This window comes from Neodothiora populina, assembly GCF_041146345.1.
Source record: "Neodothiora populina strain CPC 39397 chromosome Unknown canker_contig_15, whole genome shotgun sequence".
Lineage (NCBI taxonomy): Eukaryota > Fungi > Ascomycota > Dothideomycetes > Dothideales > Dothioraceae > Neodothiora > Neodothiora populina.
In genome coordinates, this window is record NW_027191413.1 from 2,126,208 (window position 1) to 2,153,500 (window position 27,293).

General features: G+C 51.4%; 9 protein-coding genes across 15 annotated transcripts; 3 read left to right on the top strand and 6 right to left on the bottom strand.

Moving 5' to 3' along the window:
- Positions 1 to 180: 180 nt before the first annotated feature.
- On the top strand, positions 181 to 3,024 carry AAFC00_003069 (uncharacterized protein; the record flags this gene model as incomplete). Of its 2 annotated transcripts, none has more annotated exons than XM_069342487.1 (1): positions 181 to 3,024. In XM_069342487.1, the coding sequence occupies one exon, from the start codon at positions 181 to 183 to the stop codon at positions 3,022 to 3,024; it is 2,844 nt and encodes a 947-aa protein (XP_069198985.1). The 2 variants fall into 2 exon arrangements, with proteins under 2 accessions (XP_069198985.1, XP_069198986.1); XM_069342486.1 differs by having other exon boundaries at positions 829 to 3,024.
- A 666-nt stretch (positions 3,025 to 3,690) lies between these two features.
- Positions 3,691 to 4,794, bottom strand: AAFC00_003070 (uncharacterized protein; the record flags this gene model as incomplete). The annotated part of the gene is made up of 1 exon (XM_069342488.1): positions 3,691 to 4,794. One exon carries the CDS (start codon positions 4,792 to 4,794, stop codon positions 3,691 to 3,693), a length of 1,104 nt encoding a protein of 367 aa, XP_069198987.1.
- A 978-nt stretch (positions 4,795 to 5,772) lies between these two features.
- Positions 5,773 to 7,758, bottom strand: AAFC00_003071 (uncharacterized protein; the record flags this gene model as incomplete). 3 transcript variants are annotated; one of them, XM_069342489.1, is made up of 6 exons in its annotated part: positions 5,773 to 6,242; positions 6,340 to 6,881; positions 6,933 to 6,992; positions 7,053 to 7,446; positions 7,503 to 7,564; positions 7,622 to 7,758. In XM_069342489.1, 6 exons carry the CDS (start codon positions 7,756 to 7,758, stop codon positions 5,773 to 5,775), a joined length of 1,665 nt encoding a protein of 554 aa, XP_069198989.1. The 3 variants fall into 3 exon arrangements, with proteins under 3 accessions (XP_069198989.1, XP_069198990.1, XP_069198988.1); XM_069342490.1 differs by having other exon boundaries at positions 7,622 to 7,743; XM_069347741.1 differs by having other exon boundaries at positions 7,622 to 7,677.
- A 922-nt stretch (positions 7,759 to 8,680) lies between these two features.
- On the bottom strand, positions 8,681 to 11,534 carry AAFC00_003072 (uncharacterized protein; the record flags this gene model as incomplete). Of its 2 annotated transcripts, none has more annotated exons than XM_069342491.1 (3): positions 8,681 to 10,062; positions 10,169 to 11,167; positions 11,240 to 11,534. In XM_069342491.1, 3 exons carry the CDS (start codon positions 11,532 to 11,534, stop codon positions 8,681 to 8,683), a joined length of 2,676 nt encoding a protein of 891 aa, XP_069198991.1. The 2 variants fall into 2 exon arrangements, with proteins under 2 accessions (XP_069198991.1, XP_069198992.1); XM_069342492.1 differs by having other exon boundaries at positions 11,240 to 11,531.
- A 412-nt stretch (positions 11,535 to 11,946) lies between these two features.
- Positions 11,947 to 14,619, bottom strand: AAFC00_003073 (uncharacterized protein; the record flags this gene model as incomplete). The annotated part of the gene is made up of 1 exon (XM_069342493.1): positions 11,947 to 14,619. One exon carries the CDS (start codon positions 14,617 to 14,619, stop codon positions 11,947 to 11,949), a length of 2,673 nt encoding a protein of 890 aa, XP_069198993.1.
- Positions 14,620 to 15,106: 487 nt separating this feature from the next.
- AAFC00_003074 (uncharacterized protein) lies at positions 15,107 to 17,087 on the top strand (the record flags this gene model as incomplete). Its single annotated transcript, XM_069348058.1, has 8 exons — positions 15,107 to 15,196; positions 15,416 to 15,431; positions 15,484 to 15,618; positions 15,677 to 15,704; positions 15,762 to 16,068; positions 16,120 to 16,249; positions 16,302 to 16,416; positions 16,469 to 17,087. 8 exons carry the CDS (start codon positions 15,107 to 15,109, stop codon positions 17,085 to 17,087), a joined length of 1,440 nt encoding a protein of 479 aa, XP_069198994.1.
- Positions 17,088 to 17,293: 206 nt separating this feature from the next.
- AAFC00_003075 (uncharacterized protein) lies at positions 17,294 to 19,220 on the bottom strand (the record flags this gene model as incomplete). Of its 2 annotated transcripts, XM_069342495.1 has the most annotated exons (6): positions 17,294 to 18,070; positions 18,130 to 18,493; positions 18,552 to 18,644; positions 18,699 to 19,001; positions 19,060 to 19,145; positions 19,218 to 19,220. In XM_069342495.1, the coding sequence occupies 6 exons, from the start codon at positions 19,218 to 19,220 to the stop codon at positions 17,294 to 17,296; spliced, it is 1,626 nt and encodes a 541-aa protein (XP_069198995.1). The 2 variants fall into 2 exon arrangements, with proteins under 2 accessions (XP_069198995.1, XP_069198996.1); XM_069342496.1 differs by lacking the exon at positions 19,218 to 19,220 and having other exon boundaries at positions 19,060 to 19,136.
- A 492-nt stretch (positions 19,221 to 19,712) lies between these two features.
- Positions 19,713 to 20,391, bottom strand: AAFC00_003076 (uncharacterized protein; the record flags this gene model as incomplete). 2 transcript variants are annotated; one of them, XM_069348060.1, is made up of 2 exons in its annotated part: positions 19,713 to 19,849; positions 19,911 to 20,391. In XM_069348060.1, the coding sequence occupies 2 exons, from the start codon at positions 20,389 to 20,391 to the stop codon at positions 19,713 to 19,715; spliced, it is 618 nt and encodes a 205-aa protein (XP_069198998.1). The 2 variants fall into 2 exon arrangements, with proteins under 2 accessions (XP_069198998.1, XP_069198997.1); XM_069348059.1 differs by having other exon boundaries at positions 19,911 to 20,064.
- A 2,650-nt stretch (positions 20,392 to 23,041) lies between these two features.
- AAFC00_003077 (uncharacterized protein) lies at positions 23,042 to 27,043 on the top strand (the record flags this gene model as incomplete). The annotated part of the gene is made up of 1 exon (XM_069342497.1): positions 23,042 to 27,043. One exon carries the CDS (start codon positions 23,042 to 23,044, stop codon positions 27,041 to 27,043), a length of 4,002 nt encoding a protein of 1,333 aa, XP_069198999.1.
- Between the last annotated feature and the right edge of the window lie 250 nt (positions 27,044 to 27,293).

Consider the following 27,293-nt stretch of genomic DNA (forward strand, 5'->3'; position numbering starts at 1 on the left):
ACACAGACAAATGCCCCAGTCTGTCGTATGAGTGCCTTCATCTCTACCACCCCCTCTGGTCTGGTCGCATAATCCGCGACTCTAGCGCATTGGTGGGCGGCGCAATATATTCTTATCTCCCCCCTCGTCACCCGTCACCCGTCACTCGTCACTCGTCACTCGCGCCCGTCTATTGTTGTCATGGCCGCAGCTGTGGCCAAACCGGGGCAGGCCCTGCGACGCCAGCGACCGAGTCTGAACAATATCGGGAATGGAACGGTCAATGGGAGCTCCGCCGGCGCTGGCGTCAATGGGACTCTCGTGGCCGCCTCCCCCGACACGACATCCAAACACCCGGCGCGACCTGGCGCATCCGATCGCGGCGATGTCATTGCTATGACTGCAACCTCCAAACCCACACCCAAGAGACTGGCTGAGGCATTTGTCAGAGGCGGCAAATACATCTTGCGCAAATTCCGTGGAAGACCGCCGTCGCTCATCATTCATCTACACCCCACTCACTTCCGCTTCGACCAGCAGGACGGCAGCTTCAGCTATGATTCACCCATGAAGTCTTTTCTTGTCCATCTGCGACGTCAGACAGTGCCCCATGAGTTTCTCGAGGAGCTGCTGGAGAACCAGGTTCCATTTTACGATGGATGCCTGATTGTCCAGGTCCACGATCACAAGTCCACCGCCGCCAAGACGCAAGACGCGAACTCCGCTGCCTCGACCTCCGCCGCCGCCGCCGCCGCCGCCGCCGCCACCGCCAACCCTTCCTCTGCTCCTTCCTCCTCCACCGCCTCCGCCTCGGCCTCCGCTGCGTCTGACCACAATGTCCCTTTCTCCATGCACAACTCCCACGACCACATCACTCCCTCGCCGTTCGCCAAGCGTCCTCGAAAGCCTGCCGTTGCTGCCCAGCAATCGCCCTCGCTACCCACCAAGACCGAGACACCACTACCGAATGGCGACAAGAAGGAGGATGCGCCGGCCACGAAGACTGCACAGGGCCCTCGCATCACCACTATTGTTCTCCATCCCACCCCGCAAACGCGGCAGCAGGAGATGCTCATCTTGGCCAACACCCCCATCGCTGATCCCAGAGCCAACAAGAAGCCCTCAAGAGATGGCGCAACCCCTGCCGGTGCCCAGCCCGCGAACACTCCTCTTTCGGCAGCCAACAAGCGACAGAAGATGTACTTGGAAGAGAAGGACTACTACAACTTCGAGGCCGAGGTTCTCATGTCCACCGAGCCTCCCCTGCTCTTAGACCCGGCGCGGAACCCAGAGGAAGCCGTCAAAGCGCTCAAGCTACTGAACCACCCCCTTCACAACGAGCCCGCTCCCTCGCACAGGACGCGCAAACGCACACACGCAGAGATCGCGGCAGACGACGCCCAGGCCGCAGAAGAGGAACGCCGCATGCTCATCATGGACGAGCGCGTCAAGCCCTCTATCCGTCCTGGTGCAGGCATGGCGGCCGGCGAAGGCCAAACCACCTCTTCTGCCCTCGGCTTCTCGAGGTTCAAGACACTCGAGACGATCAAGCAGCGCCACGAGGAAAACGACCGCCGTAAGAAGGAGGAAGAGGCCCGACAGGCGCTCGAGAAGCGCAACCACGACGCTGCCCTCGCCAAGCGTAAGATGATGGAGGACCGGCAGCGGCAGGAACACCTCGCTCTGCAGAAGCAGCAGATGTTGCTGAAGCAGCACCAAGCTATGCCGAACCAGCAAGCCTCGAACCATGTCCAGAACATGGCCCACAACGCCACTCCCATGCCCACAAATCCCCAGCAACAACAGCTCCAACAGCAGGCTGCTCTTGTCGGACACTCGTCGCCGATCGTTCGCCAACAGACGCCCATGATGGCATCATCACCACTGGCTCAGAACGCTGCCGCCATGAATGCTGCAATGGGTGGCTTCCCCATGCAAGCCACTGCTTCCAGCCAGGGCGCCGGCAGTCCAGCTAGACCGGCGTCTGCCATGCAACATGCCAACGTCGCCATGGCCCGCCAGATGAGCCAGCAGCAGCAGCAGCAGCAGCAGCAGCAGCAACAAAACCAAAGCAGACATGCCACTCCCCAGATGGCGCAGAACACCCCTCGTATGGCCGCCTCAGGGCCGGCCGATCCGCACCGTCAAATCAGCGCCACTCCACAGATGCAACATCGCAGCCCCATGGCCGGACTACAAGGCACCCCACAGCCCATGATGAACGGCACGCCTCAGATGAACCAGCAGCACTTGACCCCTGGTCAACAACTTGCTATTCTACAACGCCGCGGCCAGATCCCTCAGATGCACGGCTCTCCACAGAACATGGCTCCCGAGCAGATCGCCATGATGCGCAACCAACAGCAAATGGCGCTACAGCAACAGCAGATGAACCCGCAGGCATACGCTGCACAATTGCAGCGCATGCAGCAGATGAACAACGTGCAAGGCGGCACGCAAATGCAGCAGATGGGCTCGAACAATGGACAAATGCAAACGCAGCAACAACAGCAGCAGCAGCAACTTGGCCCAAACGAGCAACAACAGCTGCTGCAGCGCCAACAGCAGATGCGCGCCCAGCAAATGCTGCACAATCAGCGTCTGATGCAACAAATGGCCGCCAGCGGACAGATCCCTCCGCAGCGCATGCAACAAATGCAAATGCAGCAACGCAACCTGCAACAGCAGCAGATGGCCGCGATGCGCGCCACCCAGAACCTAGGAGACCCGGCGAACACGGATCAATACATGCAGAACCTCCGCAATCAACAAGCTCTGCTCGCACAAATGCAGCGAAGGAACCAAGCCGTCAGTCAACAGCAACAGCAACAGAACATGATGCAAGCGGCCGGCAACGGGGTCGGCGGTGTTGGCGGTGTCAATGTCGGCGGTGGCGGTGCACAGAACATGCAACAGCAGCAGATGAACATGTTGCAGGCCCAGCAGATGCAGCAGTTGAGGAATCAGCAGTCTGGTCAAGACCTGGCGCAGCAGTTTGCCGCTATGCAGAGCGCCCTCGGTCGGCCGGGCACTGGCATGGGCTGAGGTTGTTTATCGATCCGCAGTGGTGGTTGGCTTTTTCGTTTCTCTTTTTCTTCGAGACGAGTCAGGCTCCTTTAATGATAACCCCCCCCCCCCCATTTTCCAAGTTTTGATCTTTACTCGAAAACAAAAGGGGGCGTTTCGGCGGTTTCGTGGGCTCTGACCTTGTTGCACGTCTGTCTTGTTTCCTGGTCCTCTCCACGCTGTACATTGTAGAATCGATGATGGTCTTATTTCTCCTTTCCTTTTTCCGTTATCTGTCTTTTAATGAGAATGAAAATGAGGACGGCTTTGACGACTATATTCCCTTTTTCCCTTCTTTTTTACTTGGGTTATATGTACCTGACGCTCTGTTTTCTCTTGCATTTCAGTATCTGCGACTCAATCGATACATATGTATATATAGACAGAAAAAGAGAAAACGGGAATATCCATCCATAAAAGAAGTTGAAACGAAACGAAATACACGAAGTAATCTTTATGATCACGAAACGTCCTGAAGATTTCCTTCGTTCGTTCCATGTCGTTCTGTCCGAATCATGGACTCGATAACAGACTACACATTCTTCCTTCAGGAACTGTACTTCCTTCTCGAGAGCAGAAGAGTAAGATATCATCAGGACTCTGGGCCGTAATAAAGTCTCCATTGTGATACCCGCATACTTCCATCTACGAAGCAGGAATAGCCGCGCCCCTAGTCTTCAAAACCCCCTCCAGCACAGTCCCGACGTCCTCTAACGAGACCCTACCACTTTCTTCGTTAATGCCCCCGCCAGCACCTTCGCATCTCGCGAGCAGAGTCTCATAAGTCGTCTGCATATCCCTCCTGGAAACCCTGACGACCCATCCCGCCTCGGTGATCATAACAACTTCGTCTCCGCCAGCCCTGACGCCCAGCAACCCACTCGCCTTAAGCAAACCCTCGACCCACGCCCTCGTCTGACCCACCGACTCAGCCAATCTTTGCAAATCGACGTTCATACCCTCCCCCAAGCCCTCTCTGACGCCTCGCACAACAGTCTCTCGACGCTCATTCTCCTCTCGCGCAGCTCTCGCCTCCCGCTCCCTCTTCTCCTCCCGCTCCTTGGCACGTCGCCGCTCGACTTCCGCGGCTACAGCTTCTCGTCGTGAGCGCTCGGCTGCGAGATAGGCTGATTGCTCTTTCGCGGTCGCGGCCGCGTGCGCCCGCTCCATTTCGCCGATTGATCGCTGTTGCTCGTGGTACATTCTTCGCTGCTCGCGACGGGCTAGGGAGCGCGCTTTCTTGGTGCCGATGTTGGTTGGGGGTGCGCGGCGTTGTTGGTGCTGTTGTTGTTGTTGTTGTTGTTGTTGTTGTTGTTGTTGTTGGGGGTTGGCGGGGCCGGGTTCGCCGAGGCCGGGTTGTTCGTTGTCTGCTCCTGCTGCAGGGACGCCGAATTGATGGCCTTCGGGGAACTCGAGTTCGTTGTTGTCTTCTTCGTCCGAGGAAGTCAGGTCTGCGTCTTCTACGAATGCAGCACGCGGTTGGCCGTTTTGCACGTTTCGTTGCTCGTCGGTCCTGTCCATGGCTCCGGGGTCTTGTTGGTCCCCAGCAGCGCCACTGTCATCAGTCTGCTGTGGTACCGAGTCCGAGTCTCGCCGGACATCGAGTTGCGATTGCACATAAGACTGGATCTGAGGCGCGTAATACAGCGCCGTACATAGTGCGGCCAGATGGAGGAGGTCTTGAAGGATGGGCGTTCCTGGAGTGGCGAAGGGCAGGAGTTTGTTGATTAGACTTATGAGACCCGCCATTTTTTGGTTTCTTCCTTTCCTGGATATTGATCTTGGAAGTCAATGGGAAGACTAGACCCTTTTGATCCTTCAGTCACGCCTCCAGTCTAGGTCTTCGATTATGGCCTGCACCTTATGCAGAGTTCTCAAGTGCGTATCTTATTGGCAATTTGATAGCACAATGCCACAATTAGGTTATCGGGAATTGCTTGCAATGAAGCCCAGCCCAGACCAGTCCAGTACAGTACAGTACAGTCCGGTCCGTAATGGTAAGAAGTTCACTCTCTTCTCGTAAAGTCGCTTGTGATATCGAATCAATACTCGAAGCGCCGATCTAGAAGCAAGAGTATTCTGTTTTCTTTCTTGCTCTTCAGCACTTCAGACAAGTTCTTTTTGATCTAGTGGTCCAGTATCGTTCAAGTTGATGAGTACGATGAGCGTGTTTTCCTCGGTCTTTTGTGGCAAGGATACAAATGAAAGAGCACTGATATGGAAATAGTGGATAGATATAGAAGCTGGGAGGGACCACCATATAGAGCGGTTCGCTGTGATCAACTTCTCTCCTTGGCGTCTTGATCGTTTAGCGACTGGCCAGGTAATACAGTATCTCAAAGTCTGAGTCGCAAAATATACATAACCTCTATAACAAGAACAACAATCCAACAATGGAATCCATGTCAAAATATCGAAAGAAATAATCCCTGTAACGCAGACTCCTGGCAAACAAAAAGAGATCGAAGATCCTTGAAAAAAATTGGCCGACCACCTAGGGACTCGAACCCTAAACCTTCAGTGAACTTTTCCTGGTACGTCATTGCAGAAGCAACAACCGAAACCGAAAACTGACGCGCTACCATTGCGCCAGACAGCCATGTTGTCTCCCATCGTTTAGCGATGGATGAAGGGATTGAAATTACTCCTTTCTAATAAGTATATATCCCTTGAATTCCACCATTTTCCGTCACTTTGCCTGTTGTTGATCATGAGCGATAAACATCTTCAAATCATCTCCTCCATCCTGTGCAAGCCCGACTGTCTATACCACCTTCTTATCTTCTTTCCATAGATCCAAAGTGGTAGACTCAATATCACAGGCCCATAGACTACAGCGGTTTGGATCCCAAAGACCACGGTCCACCCTTTTGCTGCAGCAACGTCAAAGACCCAATAACTCAGACAAAACCCCAAAATGTTTTTGAGTAATGTGGCCACGACCATGATCTCGCCACTGATGGGCTTGAAGCAGTCGATTGCGTATGAAAGGGCTATGGTGGGTAAAGAAGACACGGAGAGCCCGGAGAGAAAGTAGCATAGTATCACGATGGCGGGCCACGGCCAGTGGTTTTGCAGAGCGAAACCACCTGCTACTGAGGTTATAAGGGACAGAGCTGCATAAGGCAGAAGGGCTGGGAGACGCATCTCTGCTTCGCGAATGCCTGAGTTGCGTGTCGTCGCGCGTTTAGCTATCCCTGTTTTCGAGCGTGATTTGTCAGTAGGCGAGGGAGAAAGAGATCACGTGAAATATGAGTATGTGCTGACACGATGTGTGAAGCAGGCATTACTAACAGTCAGAGAATGGACCAGCAGTGGCAACTCCGACAAGTCCGCCGACTGCACATCCGAAGTTCGTATATCCCACAGCACCGGCGCTGAAGTTGTATGGGGATGCACCGAGTATGCTCGACTCGGTCAGATTGTAGATAAGCAAAAGGTTCGCAGGACCTGCTAGCATGAGACCCGCCCAGAAGATTATGGGATTGAAGAAGATAAGGAGCGGAGTGGTGACGTCTCGGACAATAAACTTCTTCCACGCTTTGTCTGGTCGTTGGTATGTGGCGAATTGTCGTCTGCTAGGTCGACCTTTACCGACGAAGATTGCAGTCGTGACCGAGTTTGATCGCTCTGGAGGCGGACTTTTGCTCATTTCAGTCACATCGTTCGACGATGCGACCTTCTCGGCCTGGCTCGTTGTTTGGATCTCTGGAGGCATATGTCCCTCGGTGCGGTGGAGTCGATGATACTTTGTCTCTGGTTGTGAAATGATAACGAGGACGAGAGCGAGTACTGACAGTGCCGTCGAGAGCCAGAAGAAGCTACGCCAGCCGTGTCTGTACACCAATTGTCAGACGAAGTGCCGGGCACGACACAAGGATACTAACCTTGCAGCTATGTTGCCGCTCATGATAGGTCCAAGAAATGCTCCCATGAAGTAGGTTGTGCTTCGAAAATGTCAGCAAAGTGTCGAAGTATTGCAGGCATGAAGTATTAAGCACACATACAAGTACACGCCCATCAGTGTTCCCCGCTCATTGAGAAAGCACATGTCTGCAATAACCTGCACCATGATGGACTCGCTTGTAGCAGCGGCAATACCATTGCATGCTCTTGCAGCAAGTAAGCTCTTGTGTGTTGTAGCAAGGGCCTCCCAGACACAAGTCAGGACGAGCAGGACCCCAAAAAGGATACTGGTCAGTCTTCGGCCAAAGATGTTTGATATCGGTACGATGAAGATATTCGCAACACCAAGAGTAACAACGTTGAGTCCAGTGAGCAGCGATAGTTGCTGGGTGTTCAGATGAAATTCGGCACCGAGGAAAGGAAAGACTGGAGCTAATGATAGTGCTGAGGATACTCCGACCCATACATAGATGAGCTGAGTGACGGCAACAATGGCTAAGTGATGTCCTTCAGTCTTGATATTGTAGAAGTTCAGAACAAGGGAAACATACTTTTCCACGTTACAGACCAGTTCAATGGGTCGTCCTTTGAGCTCGACGGGGTTGGGACGAGGCTATGAAGAACAAAAGTAAGCCAGTTTCAACCTTTATATGCGTAGACGAGAACGTACACGGCGTGCGAGGTTCCCTGTATATCATCTCTCATCACCTCTGTTCCTGGAATCATTTCATCGTGGCTGATATGATGAACTCCAGGCTCGAACATCGCAGCGATCATGGCATTTCCTGACATGCTTGGCTTGATCATCAAAAGAGGCACCTGATGGTAGAAACGAAAGACTCGAAGGAAAAGAGCCCGGGAGGTACGAGGCACGAAGCAATATGTAAGCATCACGACATCGTCCAGGAGCTGAAAGGCATGGTTCGTCCCATCGGACAAGCCATCGCTAGTACGCCCTTCACTGCCTAAATGATAAACAAAAGTCCGGGACACACGACGGAAAAGACAGTAAAAGCCCGTGAAGACTGGTCACTCGTCAGGTACGACAACTCAACAAATATGCTTGGAGGATTTCCGTAGGCCTGTACGACTCGAAAAAGTGCTACAGCTAGACCGGGTCGACGGAAATCGTTGCGATCCTTCAGCGAGTTGATTGACGTGTTGTTGGTGAGCATACGCGTTCACTGTCTGCACTTTGAGGATAAGATCTTGCCTGCATTGTGAATGCTGTCTTTAGTTACACCTGCATATCTTCATTGCTGGAAGATGTAATAGAGCTCAGGGGTAAGCCTGGTCACAAATGTTCGTGGCAGCGGATATTGTCCGGCTCGATGCTTCAGGAGCCATAAATAAAGCTGGACAGCAGTTCGTCGACAGCTCATGCCGAATCGGATCTCATTACGTGCGTCTGGAGGCAACAGACGCAAGGCTGACCAATGTTGTTTTCGTGCCGGAGAAGTGTATACTCTACACAGGTGAGAGCTGCGTTTCATGTTCACCCGCATTTGCGATAAACATCAATTCGCTACCGGGATTTGACTGGACCACTATTGTCTGCTAAGTCTTGATTGATGGAACTTTCGCTATTTTAATATACAGTAGGTTCTTGTGCTGCTCTATATGTGTGATGTTTGTACAAAGATCTAACGATGAAAACCGTATATGCCGTTGCCAACTTTGGAGCGGTCTTCGAATACTTGGACCAAAATCGTGCGACCTTCTCGCGACATTAATGACTCGGTTTTGTGTTCATCCACGACTCAATCCTTTGCAAGTCTGAGTCAGCTGTGGTTCCACTCGCTCCACCTGTCTTGAGGATGACTGCGGCAGAATCAATAAGCATATCGCGATCAACTGCCTTGCACATATCGAACACGGTGAGTGCAGCGACAGATACGGCTGTCAGAGCCTCCATTTCCACCCCGGTTGGACCAAAGCAATCAACCTTGGCCTCTATCACCACACCTCCACCTGCGCGTTTCTTACTTGATCTGACCCATGTGATACGCTCTTGTGGTTCCACCATGTAGAACTTGATGCCAACTTTGCTTAACGCCAGAGGATGGCACAGTGGTATGAGGTCCGAGCAACGCTTTGCTGCCATGATACCAGCAACCCTCGCTACACCAAGAACATCACCTTTCTTGATGCTGTTCTCTTTGATCAATTCAAGTGTTTCAGGATTGGAGAAACGTATGAAGTTGAGTGCTGTAGCGGATCGGTGCGTTGAGGGTTTACGCGAGACATCGACCATTTGTGCTTCACCAGTCGAAGTGACGTGAGTCAAGGTTGGAGAGCCAGATCGTTTTGAAGTAACGGGAAGAGGCAGCGGGTCGTTTGACACAGCTCCGAGATTTGCCGTTGCATTTGGATCGAGTATTGAGGAAGGCGATGTTGCTGCATCGCGCGGAAGCTCCCAAGGAGCACGAAGAGAATTTCCGTCATCACTGCCCATTGCCTTTCGAGAGCCCTTATGTGAGTGTTGAAAGTGAGTCGGTCGATAAACCTGATACTCTGATTTTTCAGAAGGAGCTAGCGTGGTGTTACTCGGATTCGCTCCTCCCTCGCGACTTGCCGAATTCGATTGATGTTCTGATACTGGTTTCGTCGCTTTGTCTTGCAGTGAAGCTCTTCTATCATTTGACGTGTTTGCTCGCAAGTTCGAACGTCTTTCGCTTTCTAGAGTCAACGCCTCTCGATCTGACGAGGGAGACTTGGTGGGACTGGACTCTGGTTCGGCTTCACTTCTGGTCCCGGTCGAAAGCAACGGACTATCTGCAGCATGCATCCGCTCAGGAAACAAGGCACCTAAGCTTTGAAATGCTGGGACTGCTCCATCCTTGACGTCGACCATCAATTCCGCCTCAGCATCGGCATTGTAGTTCTTTTCATCATGAACCTCATGAGTCGACGTTTCCTCCGCATTGGAGACTTGCGCCTCCCGTCGACTTGCTGAACTTGTTGAATATAAACGCGCATGCGACGTGTTAGAAACATTTGAGTGCAGCAAGTGCAGCGGTATCTGAGACCATGAGTTCGCAGACAAGACTGGCGACCTGGCCATGCGCTTAACACGCGAGACCTCCATGTGTCCCGTCTCTTTTCTTTCAGCTATCACAATCATTAGTACCATCTTGATCAAGCGCGTCTCGGCCAGAAGCACGCCCTAAAGCCATCGTCTGACCCAACAGGACCAGCGAGAAGTGGACCTACCCACCAATCAAAATCATCGGTCGATTCTTCATGTTTTCGAGCTCGCCGATTCCTGCGTGCTTCTCTTTCTTTCGCTTGACTGCCATGCCGATGACGTCGAGAAGTTCGGCCTCGCGGTCAATCCACTGCGGCCCCGTTGCCTCAACAAGACCTTGTCGGCGGTTCATTTCGAGCTCCTTGATCGCCTCGAAGGCTGCTTGGTCGATCGGCTGATTGTTGTTGTCCTTTCGCATGAGATCTCGTAGTGAAACCTCAGCATTGCCGAACAGGCAGACCTTGAGATTGCCGTCACCGGTGATGCGCAAACGATTGCAGCTGCCACAGAAGTTGTGAGTCATACTGGTGATGAAACCAAGTTTTCCAACAAAGCCAGGGACCTCATAAGTCTTGCTGGTGTCGTTGAAATGGCCTTCCACCTTTCGCAGACCAGGATACTTTCCTCGAATCATGTCCAACATCTCGCCATAGGGCAGCATCTTGCGCTCGCTCCATTTGTTTCCGTCAAAGGGCATATACTCGATGAAACGGACCTCGATATCCTTCTCGCGACCCATCTCGACGAAGGGAATGATCTCTCGATCATTGATGCCTCGCATCACTACACAGTTGACCTTCAATTTGATGCCAGCTCCCAGACGATTCGTCTCGAGAACACGGTCTATGCTCCTCATGACAGCTTCGAAGCCCTTGCGTCGGGTCAAGATCTGGAATTGGAAAGGATCCAGTGTGTCCAAGCTGATATTGAGACCTGTCAGTCCTGCTTCCACCATCTTGTCGAGTTTCCTGTGCAGACTGATGCCGTTCGTGGTAAGAGCAAGCTCTCGCAGGCCCTTGCTTCGAAGGCTACCAATCTGCTGCATCAGAGGCACAATATCCGGTCGAACCGTCGGTTCGCCACCAGTGAGTCGGATTTTAGTAACGCCCTGCGAGACAAACAAGGATGAGAGATAGAATATCTCGGGTGTTGTCAGAAGATGTGCCTGAGGAGATAGCGGAACTCCCTCTGCGATATCGTCAAGTCAGTCACACAGAAGACTCAAAGTATTAACTCGAAAATGTGGCAGTTCAAACATACCTTCGGGCATGCAGTATAGACATCGTAGATTGCAGCGCTCAGTCACGCTGATACGAAGGTAATCGTGCTGGCGATTGAACGTGTCGGTCAAAAAGTCGGAGAAAGGCTTCGCATCCCTTATCGCACGCCTGCGCTCAGTGTTGACAGGCAAGGGGTGAGAGGGAAAAGGAGCGGTGGGTTCTTGATGTTGCACAGTAGACGCAGCTGCAGAAACAAGTCGTCGCACCGTCTGCCGCCGCCGCAACGACGGCAGCGCGCGTAGAATGCCACGACCGGACGAGTAACGCTGCATCATTGGACGTGTGCGTGACTGAACATGTTTTCCTCACTCGATCTCTTTGAAGTTCAGCACGGAAACAGCGCAGGATGGGGGATCACAGACGGGTCATCCAAAGGATCATGTACATCCACAGATCTCTGCTGGTACGTAAATCTGACTCCACAAAAAGTAAACCGCCCGCCAGCGAATGCGGAGATATCGGGCAAAGGCCCCCTGCCGTCTTTCACGTAAGCGTTGGCGATAAGTCTCGCCTGCGCGGCCACGATTTGGAACTATCTATCGTGTATGTAGAAAGCGGAGCTCCCCGAACTCTCCAGCAGGCTTTCTTTCTTCTGCCTCTCCGGAGGTCTACAGAGAGGCTTATGCGGCAGCAGGATGATACATATCTTCGTGGCAATCTAACATACAGCATATTACAGTACACATACTATCGATACACGTTGATCCCAAGATCATCCAGCACCCCCAAGTCGGCAGCCAATTGCCAGAAATCGGTTTGCCCCTTGACTCCCCTTAAGCCTGTGCTCAAAAGTCCTTCTTGTCTATGGCAGTCAAGCACGACTTGTTTCAATCTGTCCCATTCCTCGTTGTCGGCGAGACACTTGATCACGGCCGCCATAGCCAGCCAACCTGGTCTCTTGCCCTCTTTGCTCATCCGTGTGAGGAAAGCCATGGTCTGACCCACGTTTCCATGCCTGGCGTACGCCTCGACCATCCTGTCGTAGAAAATGACATCTAGGACCGCGCCGTAGTTGTGGTTGCGGCTTCGGATCTGGTTCCACAGAGCGTCCGCTGCTTGGAAGTCCGGAGGATCGGAATCAAAGTAATATGTCATGAGGATGGTGTATATATGCGTCGTCGGCTCGACATTTGACCTCGCCATGTGCGCGAGGACTGCCTGAACTGCTTTCAGATTGCCATACTCCTTGAGCAGTCGATCGACAAGGAGCCCGTAGCCTTTCTCGTCGATCGCCATACCTGCTGATTCGAGTGACGCGATATATTGCATGACTGTCTCTTCTTGTTCAGCACGGCTGAGGCCCTTCAGCATAGACGAGTAGAACATAGAATTCAGTAAAATGGTAAAGGTGTTTGAGTCGGGTTGCACGTTCGCTGCAGCCATGCTGTTCAGGAGCTGATGCGCCTCCTCGGGCCGCTCCTGAGCCAAGTAGATGTTGATCAGTGTGTTGAATGTGATGATGTTTGGCTGGATGTCGAAGGTCTTGCTCCAAGCGAGCACGTCTGGAATGTGCTTGCTAAACTTGTTCCCAAGAGCACTGAGTGCTGAATTCAGGATTGCAGTGTCTGGTTTCGGGATCCCATCGATGACCTCCTCTCTCGAATTGTTACCGACGGCTGAGCTAGATTCATTCTTCGCAGATCGGCCACGTCGCTTCTGCGCATCAATCCACTCTCGACCCATCTCTTCTAGTGCTCGCAGCCCTTCCTGCACCAAGCGCGTTTTCAGTAGTCCATGAATCCTTGTACCCCAGGCCAATCCATCAGGCTGTACTCCAGATTGACGCATACGATGCCATAGTGATTCCATAATATGGGTATCGCGAGAGTACTGGCAGCCCTTCATCATGATCGACCACGTGTGGACGGACGGCTCGATGTTCGACTTGATCATCGTGTTCCAGATATTCAGTGCCGATTGCGGACGCTTCAGCTTGAAGAAGGCGATGAGAAATTGCTGATAGAGCTTGGTGACAGCATCCTTAGATGTTGCATCAACTTGTGAACGGCAGAATGGTTGAGCCTTCTTCCAGATCTTCTCCAACGAATCCAGATCCTGCCTTTCACTTGCGCGACCGATACCTCGTATGAGCTGCTGGGACGTATGCTCGGAATCATTCGAGTGAGACGGATCCTGATGCACCTCGTTGTTGGCTTCCTGGCGTACATGGTGTCCGAGTCGTGTCACAAGCCCCTGTACCTCCTCGCTGCCCAGTCCGAACTCCTGCAATCTCTGCGATAGTGCAGACACTCTAGCCGGATCCATAGTGGTATGTTTGAACAATTCGTCGATAGACTTAATGAATCCAGTATATGGCTCCGTGCTCGATGAGGGGACATCGCATTTCGGCAGCACATAATTAAGCAGATCATAGGTGACGAGTGCCGACGCAGCCAAATGATTGAAGCGGCCTTTCTCTGCCATCGTCCCGGATCGTAGTCCTGACGTCGCGACTGGCACCAGAAGGGCGAAATTATGGTCGAAGCGCTTATCTTGGTGGGTTGCCCGTCGATGAACCAGAAGATCATGTGGAATGAATGACCAGGGCGACGGATGGGAATCCGCATCTGGCTTCTGGTCCTGCTCCTTCTCAGCAAGTGCATCGCGCTGCAAACACAGCCTCCATAAATCCATATGCTCTTTCACTCCACGTGAATACTCCTCGGGGTCGAAAGTGGAAGTTACACCAGCTTTTAACAGGGCGGTCGACATGGATGCTAGAGTCCTCATATATGTTGCTGGAGTCGCAATACCGACTTGTTCGAACCTCTTTACCACGTCTGACGGAGATGGCAATTGAAGCAGATCAGAGTCAGCACCATTGAGGCGAGAGTTCCATGCGGTCACAAGTCTCGCCAGCAAGAAGGCAAAGACATTGCCACTGCGCACTTTAGCAACATCTCGGAAGGACGGTCTAGCAAGGGCCGGGCTATCTTTGCTGCTGTAGTGTTCACAGAAGAAGTCCCATGCCTCAAGGAGCTGAGAGTTCCTGACCAATATCTCTAGCTCTGCCGTATATGATCTTTGCGATTGTGATGTTCGATTAGTTTCAGTACTGGTTGTAACAGGACGAGGACCAGAGTCTACTGCCCGCGGTTGACGAGAGTAGCGGCCAATAGTCTTGGGGCTCGATGCTGCGTTGGCAATGTATGAGGTGAAGTCGTCGTTCGGCGCACTATCACGTGGTGTTGTTGCATATCGTGGACGTCGTACCGTCCTCGGTACAGGAGGTGAATCGGATAGGATGTCTTCGATTACTTGCGAGGACGCCCACGCGACCTGTCTCTTACTCGCTGCACATTGCACAGACTGGCGCATCATTCGGTGGTAGCATGCCGAGCACACATACGGTACTGTCATGCCCTGCTGTTGCAATCTTTTATCCTCACCGAACACACCAATATACTGAGAGTTGAGCTCAAGCTAAGGAGAGGAAATCTCGGATCACACAGATAGCTAATCTCAACCAAGCGTCGGAGACTTGTGTTAGTAAACTACATGGAAATCCACAGATTATGTGTTACAGTAAAGCTAAATCTGCTATACAGCAGAACACCCAGGTGGAGGCCAAGCCAGAAGCCTTACGATACCGTACCGAGCGTACTTTACAGTACTTGTACCTTACTGTGTGACCTTATGCAAACCCTCGGCTTCGGGCCGAGCTTTTGAGTAACGCCCCGGCTTAAACCACATGCACGTGTTTCACAAACAACCATTCAACACATCATCCCCTGTCGTTTACCTGATCTTGGACTAAGGTATCCTTCATTCTGTTTCAAGACTCCTCTTCTGAACTCTCTTCACTTTATCAAGTTCAAGTAGGGACTTTCATCTTCTGCTCGCCATCATGACAACATTATCCCCCCGTAGTGCTTACACTCAAGATGAACTAAAACAACTATACCCCGAGACGTTGGCCCTGCAGCAAGTGCAGATCGTAAGTCCACACCATTCAATTGTATACCTTACCTATCATCTCGAATGATTCACTGACGTCTGAGTAGCTCTTGCGTCATGGTAAATCCCTCCTCCACGTCTTTCTAGGCTCCATGACTAATGAATGCCAGGCGAACGTACCCCCGTGACGCCCAGGTTTAAGAACGTGAGTCCATAACGTCAAGGACTCTTGCCTTCCATTTTGACTGATCACCACTAGGCTGGACTTCCCGCATGTATGAAACTCACATCCTATACATTTGTGTCAGGGTTACTTACATCCACCAGATTGGCCGTATTGCGATGCTGCTCGACACCTCAAGAGTGTCATCAAAGCAAGCGATGAATCTTGGGATGATCTCGCTTATCGCAGAAAGCTGGAGACGTTCGATAGCGTAGACGATAGTCCAACCCTCGCTTCAGGTAAATTACTCGACTCTACTGTAAATGCTCTTTGTGCCTCATATTGAACCAATCCCAGGACCAGCGCAAGAAACCAATAACATCTGGTATGTGATTCATTGGCCACGACTTATGCTTCTGTATGCCTAACGTACCTTTTGCAGTCTTCCTGGCGAGCTTACTGACCTTGGTCGGGACACAACACTGGCCCTTGGCAAAAGGCTCCGTCATCTATATGTTAACCAACTAAAATTCATGCCTGGCGTTCTCGATACCACCGAGAACATTTATCTCAGGGCCACACCTATTCCCAGAGCGCTCGAGAGTGTGCAGCAGACCTTCTACGGAATGTACCCGCCCACAGCTCGCTCGCCAGGTTTCGAGACTCCCACTATCGTCAGTCGTCAACCGAACGACGAGACTCTTTTCCCCAACGAAAGTGGCTGCCGACGTTTCGCCCAATTGTCGCAGGTAGGGTGTATTCTCACTTTGCACGTATAGCAATTCTGACAATGCTCTCAGGCCTTTGCGCAACGAACGGCAGATCGTTGGAACGATAGCTCTGATATGGCCTACCTGACCAATCTCATTGGCAAGTGGATGCCTGAAGAATCCAGAACTGTCAAGGTTGACAGCCATCCAAGACTTTCCGGTACGTTTGCTGTCACAAATCATTGGCTAGGATATTCATAACATGATGACAGGTATTATGGACACCGTGAATTCCACCTTGGCACATGGCAAACCGACAAAGTTGCCCAAGGAGTTCTACGATGCCAAAGGACGGGCAATCATCGACAAGATTGGTGTCGAGGAGTGGTGCGTCTGATTCCCCAGGTTGTGACGGCTCACAGGCTAACACTCGTCGCAGGTTCTCTGGCTACACAGAGTCCAAGGAGTACCGCATGCTGGGCATCGGTGGACTAGCAGGCGACATCGTTTCTCGCATGATCGAGAAATCTCGCGAACCGCTTGCTGTGCCCTCCAGTGGCAGTCCACAGGACGTCAAGTTTGCACTTTCTGGATGTCACGACACAACACTTGCAGCGCTCTTGTCTAGTCTGGGTGCGTTCCCTGGTGAGCCCTGGCCACCTTACACTTCCCACATTGCGATTGAACTGTTCAAGAAGCGTGAGCCCTCGACTTCCCAAGTGCCGGCCATGTCCACCAAGGCCGGCTGGTGGTCCAGTATCTTCGGCTCGGCAAAAGCCTCTGCCTCTTCGCCGCGTACCCCAATAACAGAATACACCGAAGCAGACAAGCAGAACCTAGATGGATGGTATGTTCGTTTACGCTACAACGACCGTGTCATGTCTGTTCCTGGATGTCGCCCGGTCGGAAAACATTACGGTGACGACGAGAGCCTGTGTACGCTCACGGCATTCAAGACCATCGTCGACAAGTTCACACCTCCGAATTGGAAGAAGGCATGCGGTGCCCGTTTGGGCCAGGACGCCTTCCCTGAAAGCGTCGAGCCTGCGGGTATCTAAAGGTTTTGCGAAGATTGGTTGCTCATGGAAGACGCTCAAACTACTTGCAGAGCTGTGTTAGGATAGACTGGGGTTCTTTCTGAGATAGACCATAACCACCATACTGAGATGTACCATTCATGTGCGAAACAAAGTAAAGCCCCATGCCAGTTCTTGAGCATCCATCCGTGTCCTCGACATACAGCTGACCTAGTTCTCGAGGCATCCTAGCGGGTCTCTAGGGACATAACCCTCAACCCTGGCTCAACGGAAGACGCATCAGCAGTATCAGTAGCGAGCACCGCCCCAGTCATCTCAACCGGCTCATCGCCAGACGTCTCACCCACACCAGCACCATCAGCATATGTCTGCTGCGTCCCCGCAACAGATGAAGGCCGACTCTGAATCCTAACCCACCTCCTCAACCAACTAGTCAACCTTCCACCATCCGTCAACGGCCTCTGAATAGCAATCTGAATCGCCTCGAGACTCTGTCCCCTAGTCTCAGGCATCGTGGCAGCAAGCACGATAACAGTAGCGAGGCAGATGCCTCCGAACAAGAAATAAGCGCCGAAGCTCGAGTTCGCCAGAAACACAGGTGTCGTGATGGCGACGAGCCAGTTTGTGAAAAAGCCCAGTCCTTGGGCCACACAGCTTGCCGAGCTGCGCGTCACGGGCGGTTGGATCTCTGAGGCGTAGATCTTGCCCACGAGACCCCAGGTCGAAACGTAGGCTAGGCCGAAGACGAAGACGAGAATGATGACTACCCAGCGCGCCGGGCCTGTGGCGTGCACGAGATCCGCGGCGTATAAGGTCCCGATTGTCAGCATGCAGGCTGTGAGGGTTATCCCGCCGAGGATGACGGAGGTCCGGCGCGCCACGCGGTCGGCGGTCAGTAGGGCGGGGATGGAAATCAGAAGCATGAGGATCGCGGAGAGTCCTGAAGCTAGGAAAGACGCTGTCGTTGCGGGTAGACCGGCTTGTGCAAAGAGTGTAGGCGCATACTGATGATCATTGTCAGCAGGTGAGAAGGGAAGTTTTTTGCCCTCTAGTGAGTACTAACGTAGAGCACGCCGTCTATGCCACTGAGTTGGACCATGCCCAGCACATACAAAGCCAGAAGAGTCGACTTCCGGTATGGCTTTCTGAAGATCATAAGTAGTCCCTCGATAGGACCCGGACGACGGATCGATAATTGCTGCCCGGCAGCAGGACCCAAAAGATCCTTCTCAGCTTCGACAGCGCTGAAGTCGAGACGCTTGAGCTCGCGAGTTGCTTTGTCTCGCTGTCCATGGTACAGAAGCCAGCGCGGCGATTGTGGTAGAACAAATCGGCTCGTGGCTAGAACTGCTGCGAACACCGCTTGAATGATGTATGGTGTCTTCCAAGACATGTCAGATTGGATCTGCACTGTGCCATAACAGGTACTTCTCTTCGCATTAGTGGCGTTGGGAGCTAGAAAATGCAAATTGTCAAATGACTCACAAGTATCCAGCACAGATTCCAGCACAAGCCATCAATTGCGGCATTGAGACAAGCATGCCTCTACGAGCAGATGGTGCGATTTCGGTGACATAACTGGGCGAGGAAGTTCAGCATAGTCACACAATCAAATTCCGATAAATCACATACACTGATACACATGAGAGCCAAAGGCCCTCCCCCAATCCACCAAGACCGCGACCGACAAGGAACATGGCGATGTGAGATGCGAGGCCCTCCATGATGACTCCCATCATGAATACGAGAGCTCCAAATGACACGATAGAGAGCCGACCAAATCGATCCGCCAGTTGCCCAGCGAAGAAAGATGGTACAGCGCCAGCGAGCATGATGAAGGAAACAGTGAAACCTCTGTGGAAAGGTGATAGTTTCCCAAATGTCGCCTCGAAGTACGGCATTTCGGTCACAGCCCCGATGGAGCCGGTGTCGTAGCTAAACATGTCATTCAGCAATGGACATGGTATACGTATGGACTTTTTGGATTACGAACCCGTTGAGAAAACCTCCTAGGGATACTAGGAATGTCGCAAGCACATATCCGGGAGGTTTTCGGAGTACTCTTAACATGATGGTGTTCTAGTATAGGCAATAGGGTGAAATGTAGGAGATGGACGGACAATGGAGTTTGGTAGGGGGTTTCGGGCTTACCATAGCACAGTTTAAATATGCAGATGCTCTCCTCGCCATGAGCTCATGGTAGGCCTAAGCATTATCCTACTGGTACGATATGATCGAAGGATCTGTGGAAGATGTTTGAATCGAGTCCAGATATCTTAGCGTTGCTTGTTCGATATACTGTAAGGTACTTACTGCAAGATCTCTTATGCCCCGCGTACCCCCACGAATCAAGTTCCCCATTTCTCAGCCGTTCGATACCTTGTTCATTGGAGGGGCACTCGGATTTCCTGCCTTCGCTACACCTGCTCTAACGGCAGATTTGGCATTTATCTGAGCTATCATCCCCAGCACCCTTGCATGCTTCTCTCGATGCCGACATCCACCTCTCAAACGTATAGCGGTCAGGGGGTGGCACACGTTGCTATCATGTTTTGAGCATCATGTTGATACGGCAGATTCCATTATCGTTTATCTTGAAACCCGATTGATGGGAAGTGATGGAGGCATACCTTTATCTTGGCGAAATCATCGTTGCTTTCGAGAAGATGGCGTATACCCAGTCCCGTGGATTCGATCAAGAAAGCCTAGTGTGCCAAAGTTGACTGTGTTCATCTCGTGGTGTAAATCGTGTCTCAAGGACAGGCCAGCAAATATGTCATAACCTGCAGGATCTCAAATAAGTATGGTTTCAACTTGATGGAGAGCGCACGGATCAGTGTCTACCCGAATGAGCTACCACAGTCACGAGTGTTGCACCACTCAGGAAGATCCAGTATGTGACGATGTGCATCTTCAGCAGACGAGCAGGTATCTCGAAGGGCAGAACACTTGACATAAGATATTCCAGAGGGTGTGCGTATTGAGCTGCGAGGGCCATCGGTGCGTTGAAGTGATGATGCTGCTTGTGGAAAAGCATGTACCATTGCGGCCGGTGCAACAGTCTATGAACGTAATAGAAAATCAACTCGCATCCCAGGATGGCAGTAGCACATGACAGCACTATCTCTGTCGTTGAAGGCAGCACTACACCCAAGCGATATGAGGGTACTCGAAATGAAGCTAGAATGGCTAGCTTGACGACATCGATGAGAGAGGACATGAACTGATTGCGAACTACGACGTATCCACACATGCGCACATCATCGATGGACAGACGCTGCGAACGAGGCTGGATTCTGTGGCGACTGAAAAATGATGGTGCCATGTTGCTGAAGCAGATCAGAGCAAACGAAGGCATCCAGAAGGCCACAAGCTGAACACACACTGTGCCACAGATCTCAATCATCCAGGATGGCCTGTCAGTCGAAATTGCACTCCAAAGCGCTTGATTATAGCTGCAGCCCATGGTATTATTCATCATGTATATCACCATAACAAGAAGAAGGCATTGCTCCTGATGCGCTTGAACTATATCAGTATGTGCGCATAGCGAACCTGCCTCCTGTATTTTGCAATTTGCGTCATGCAAGATCACTGGGACGTCGTTACCGGATAAGGTACTACCCTAACAAACGTGCATGTGGGAACACATGTGACAAGGGCTGAGCGTTGAAGCTCGCACATTCTTCCGCTATCTTGAATAGTGCATGCTGCAAGTTTCATCTACCCTCTGCTGATGCTAGCTTGGAAGATAGAACTGCTATCTGACCTACAACATGTCAACCAAGAGCTAGACGAAAGTAGAACAACCACTTCTCAACATTGGTAAAATTCTGCAGCTATGGTGTTATTTATGACCAGCTTGTCTATGACAGCCTCCGGGTGATCAAATAGCAAAGAGGACAATTGAGTCGCGAATGGAACATAACCCCAATGTTCCAGCTGCAATATTCATGACTTTACAGTCAGCCCCAGGCGTGAGTCGCAGGTAGCAGATATTGAGAGCCTGGCTAGATGACAAGCGTTGCTCGAGCCCCTCACTCATAGCGGTCAGTTCTTCGATTTGTACGCTCGCGTTGAAAATCTGATGGTCGCGTAGAAAGTGATGTGTATTGGTGGCCTAAACTATGATGAGGATCTGGAGTTCATCCATCAATCCGAATAAGACCATCTGCGATCAACTTAGATTTTATTTCGTTGACCCATTCGCCACAACGACGGAGAGGCTTTGAGGCGTCTATCGGCTTGCCGCTTAATGTCAATTGGCGACCTGGAGGATGGTTGTCTCGGCAGACAGTCTCGAATTGCTCCATGTCTTCTTTCTCTACTCGGCCGGCGAGGTGCTTAGATCTTGCTATGAATTCGACAGATGTTGCAGGATCATAGGCTGATTTTTCGAACACCATGCCTGTGAGGATGTTGCCGACTACATGAAGACGTGTGCCGGTCCCATTCGATCCCGTCTCGACGAATAGAGCGATGTGGTTGGAAGTGCCGAGAGTCTCTACAGTATAAACTGGGTAAGACATAGGTAGGAAGTGCTCTGCTCGAAGCTTGCGATGAGCTGATTTGCAACAGTACTAGCTGATCGTTATCTCTCTCTCGCGAGCCGATCGTGGTTTGGGCAAGCGCTGGTGAGAGGTTGATAGGATGTTAGAGTCCGCGACTACCTTGCCTAGCGCTAAGCAGAATGTAATGTTGTTGCCTGGCACGTTTGTCAAGAAAGCACTGTATGGGTGGATGTGGGGTGTAATTGGACAGTATTCACAGGGTCAGAGAACATGAGCCTCGCCAGTTAGGGATCAGCTACCAATCATTCACACAACCTGCACTTGCTTGTCTTTTGGGTCGGGACATTCTCGTCTGTCGTAGACTGAACGAGCAAGTCTGATGCAAAACACTATAGCCAAGTCGATCCGAACAAGGAAGCGCGTCTGGTTCCGAGATCCCCAATACACCTACACTCGCACTAAAACAGAGTATCATCTCTTGACATAAGCAACATTGTGCATCTCAGCATGTGCTGTCTCATCAGAAATTGAGACAGAAAATTGTAATGACTTGATCCGTTCGAACATGATGGTGAAGTCATACGGACATGGAAATGTGCAAGCAATGTTCATCTCCTTGTGAGAAAGTGCGATCGGCGTTCAATGCACCATTTTAGCCTGCGCTGCTTGGCTTGCTGCTATCGAGGCAACACCTTCGTAGCAGGAGAATTCCATGTCATTGCAGCCACATGCGAGGTGGCTTGTCGTTGGTCAAGATAAAAATGCAAGTGTTCACATGGACCGGCGCTCTAGATATGTTAGAATTATATTGCTGCTTTCGCTTGTAGCCAACTCTTTTGGCGAGACGGGTTTGATAACCAACGCACGCAGCACAAGATCTGCAGATTGGCGCGCGAGGGGGTAACGCGATACGTCATAAAACACCCGGTGGCACGGCTGATCTCGCATTAACCTTGAAACTCAGCAGTCCATGGGCTTTGATTCGCCCAAGGAGACGCCCATGGTCGTCAAGTGTAATTGCGTGCAGCAAAGTACTGTACATATCTACTTTTCCCCTAAAATCAAGTTTACTTTCAACAACAAAGCAGCCGCCCCCTGCGTGTCGTTTCTTGTACTGTATCATACATTTGGCCGGTGCAGGCACTGTCTTTGTGCGGGTAGACACATGTTTTTAAAGGGTCCCGTGCCTGAGACCGGCGCGGAACCCTTCGACCTTATCTTTAGACCTTTTGTCTACTGTACTTGTATTTGTACAGCACATCGCTCTTCAGCATTGGTGACAGGAGTCTAGATTTCTGTACACTATGGGAGAAGACGCATAGAGGCCGTGCACATATTAGTCTTGATACTTGTATCATTTCTCTCTTCACCCAACTCTCTCCGGGATAACTCACCCCTAGACATATTACCGCCCTTACACAAGCAGAGTCCTCTGGCTGCATAGCTGCTAGTCAAGACAGCACCATGTCGGCGACAACCTCGGCTGGCTCGAGTATGCCATCTTGTGGCCATGGGTTCTTCGATATATTGGACTGCGGATCCGGAACAGCAATTGAAGAGTCAGGCCAGTCTTTTCGGCCTCTTCTTGCCTCCATTTATACAGCTGCTGCTTCGTTTGGTGGTCAATTCCTTCTCTTCATCATTCTGCGCACACGCCTGAGCAGGATCTACAGACCAAAGTCATATCTGGTGGCAGAGAGAGAACGTATCCAAGTTCCGCCTGGCGGACTCTACAAATGGATTATTCCGATGTTCACCACTTCTGATGCCACGATCATTCAAAAATGTGGCCTGGATGCTTACTTCTTCCTGCGATACTTGTTCATGTTACTGAAGATATTTACCCCTCTAGCTGCTCTCATCATCCCCATCTTACTGCCGATCAATGAACTCAGCGGCGATGGCACTGCACGTGGTGTTGATGTCCTAGGTTGGCAGAATGTCAGTCCCGCACACACTCATCGACTGTGGGCGCATTTGCTCCTGGCGCTTGTAGTTGTGGGATGGGTGCTGTACGTCATATACACAGAGTTGAGAGGCTATATCCGAATCCGACAGGCCTATCTCACGTCTCCCCAACATCGACTCCGGGCTTCTGCCACGACTGTCTTGGTGAGCGGTATTCCCAAGAAGTGGTTGACCGTAGAAGCTCTTGACGGTCTATATGATGTCTTTCCGGGAGGTATCCGCAACATCTGGATAAACCGCAATTTCGATGAGCTGGCTGAGAAAGTGAGCGAGCGTGATGACATTGCGCACTCCCTCGAGAGCGCAGAAACAAATCTCATCCGTGAATGCGTCAAGAGATATAAAAAAGATCTAGAGAAGCAGGCTAAGCTGGAAGGCCGTGGAAAGAAGACAAAGGAAGAGAAGGAGCAGGAAAGGATAGCCGCTAACGAGCAGGCGGAGAACATTGCCCAAGGCCAAGGTCAGAGTTCAGGCGATCCCCATAACATCCCTCATAATCTCCACGAAGTCGTCGAGGACATGGAAGAGCAGGCTGAAGAGCATAAAAAGCCCTCGCAACATCGCTTGAATCCCATGCTCAAGCTCGGAGAAGGCATTGGTGCCGGCTTCGGTGCAGTCGGACATGGATTTGAGAACGTGGGTCGCAAGTTGATGCAATTCCCGGGCGAAATGACCAACGACATGAATCGTGCATTTCACACTTCGGACCATACTGATGAGCTAGCCAACGACGACCCAGGCTTCGGGTCTGGATATGTGATTGACGATGACGAGCTATATCGGGTGGCTCCTAAACCAAGACCAGAGAAGAAGCAACCTGCGCCATCTGCAATAGCCATCTCTAGGAAGGAGCATGAAGATGCTGAGTCGCCTTTACCTGATTCGCCGAGATCGACTTCAAGCGGAAAACCAACCGGGTTCAGAAAGCCTACAGATGTCAACGTACTCGACAGACCGCCCCCACTTCCTTTGATGCCATTTGACAGCAACTCCAGCGACCAAGAAGAATCTCAAGTGACGTATACTGTCCCGGGCTACAAGAAAAGGTCCAAGGCCAATCGTATTAGTGCTCCAGAGAAGGCCTGGAAGTTTCTTATTCACAGAGAACCACCGCTTCCCTTCCCAAGTCCTCAACCTCACACAACCGAGGAGGACGAGTTTCCTCTTCATGACATGAGCCGAACAAAAGGCGCAGATCTGGAGGAGAATCCTGATCAAAAGCTTTCCAAGAGTAAATGGGCGAACAAGTTTGGATGGCTTGCTTTCTGGCGCAAGAGCGACGATGAAGAGGAGGAGAAAGAGTACTATCCAGACGCCTACAACGAAGATTGTGCAGAAGACCAAGTTGGCGAACCTGTCTGGAGAAAATACATGGACCCAAAGGATCGCGAGACCATCCGAGCCCCGCTGTTCAACAAGAGTTGGTTTCCTCGCCTTCCACTGGTTGGCAAGAAGTTGGACAAGATCTATCATCTCCGTAAGAAGCTTGCTAGACTGAATGCTGAAATTGAGCAAGATCAGCAGAACGTCGAGAAGTTTCCATTTATGAACTCGGCTTTCATCCAATTCAATCACCAGGTCGCTGCACACATGGCTTGTCAGTCACTCAGTCACCACATTCCTCACCACATGACACCAAGAATGGTCGAAATTTCGCCAACAGACGTTCTTTGGGACAACATGTCAATGAAGTGGTGGGAGCGCTACCTCCGCACTGGGATTTCATTCGCTCTTGCGATAGGCCTGGTCATCTTCTACGCAGTTCCCGTTGCCTTTACTGGTTTCTTATCGCAAATCAACTACATTGCACAGATAATACCTTGGCTAAGCTGGCTGACCACACTGCCGCAAGAGGCAAAGGCTATCATCACTGGTGTCCTGCCTCCAGCGATCTTGAGCATCATTCTTTCGTTGGTGCCCGTCATTTTCAGACTGCTGATGAAGCAACGCGGCGTACCAACCGGCAGTGACAGAGAGGGCAGCGTCCAGGTTTACTACTTCGTGTTCCTCTTCATCCAGGTCTTTCTTGTCGTCACTCTCAGTTCTGGAATCACAGATTTTATCCGACAGTTGGTCGGCAATGTATCCAACATCACGACCGTGCTGGCCAGAAACCTTCCAAAGGCATCCAATTATTTCTTCTCCTACCTGACCGTTCAAGCGCTCAGCAACAGCGCAAGTGCTTTGGTACAAGTAGCCACTCTACTTAAGTGGTTTGTCTGGGCCCCTATTGCCGACAGCACCGCACGCGAGAAGTGGTCCAGACAAACGAGGCTCAACAACATCAAATGGGGTTCGTTCTTTCCGCCCTTCACCAATTTCGCCGTCATTGGTATCATCTTCTCTATCATTGCGCCACTCATCATGGTGTTTAACCTGATCGTCTTTTCCCTCTATTGGTTCACGCAGCGCTACAATGTGCTATACGTCTATCAATTCACAATCGATACTGGTGGTCTGCTGTTTCCTACGGCTATCAATCAGCTCATGGTTGGCGTATACACCCTGGAACTCTGCCTCATCGGACTTTTCTTCCTGGCGAAGGACGAGAATGGCAATCTTTCTGCAGTCCCGCAGGCTGTAATAATGATTGTTATGCTTGTGTTTACCGCACTGTACCAATGGTTATTGAACGATGCCTTCCGTCCCCTATTCCGCTACCTCCCAATCACCTTAGAAGACGACGCAGTGATTAGAGATGAGGAGTTTGCACGCGCGCAAAGCCAAAAGTTCCAACGGCTCACCACCGAGGAAAGGGATGAGGATGGCGATGGCGATGACAGCTATGACTTCGACCATCAGCAGAAGCGGAAAAATTCTGACGAGGAAGAACGAGCGGCTGCCGCAGAGGAACGACAGCGCATTCGACAGTACAGGCGCAATTCTCGCTCAATGACCTCCTCAGCATCAGGCCGTGATGCCTCAGGTATCATGTCAACCAAGCCTGTAAAGTCTCGAACAGAAAATCGATGGAACAAGGTTAAGGACATTGGCCAGCAACCCGTGAAGCAACTGCTCCATGTGGGGCATATAGCCAAAGCTCCTATCGATTCGGTCTTCGCCAGTCGAGAGAACCATGGTTTCCAAGGTGGCATAAGACCAGCAGCAACAGGAGTAGATCCACAGACCACTCGTGTTGATGAAGAGTCCCAACAAGCAGTCGGCGATGTCCTGTTCGGAGGCTTCAGCGACGAGTTGGAAGACTTGACCCCGGAAGAGCGCGACGTACTCATTCGTTATTCCTTCCAACACTCTGCACTGCGTGCCCGACGCCCAGTCATCTGGATCCCGCGTGATCATCTCGGTGTTTCCGATGACGAAATTGAGCGTTGCAAGGAGATGAGCACAGTCGAACATATTGACCCCGAGACCGAGAAAAGAGAGATGAAGACAAATATCTGGGTTAGTAACGAAGGAACCGCTCTGGACGCCAAAGGAAGGGTGGTTTTTAGGCGAAGTCCCCCTGACTTTGCCAATGTGGACCTGATCGCCCTTTAGAGGCTGCTCCAAGGAGCACATACGACACTTGATGCATTTTTTCTTGCTTTACTAGCCAACATTTATCTTTCCACACAGGGGCGAATACCCATGACATTTGGTCAGCGTTGCATGCGTGCACATGCATGACTTGGAGCGGAGCGAGTGTGTGGGGCGTTTTGGCATAGCGAATGATTTCCTTGTTTCTGCCTTTCTTCTGCTTTTAGTTTCACAAAGCGATGCATTGTAATTGTCTCTCTTTTTTTCCTGT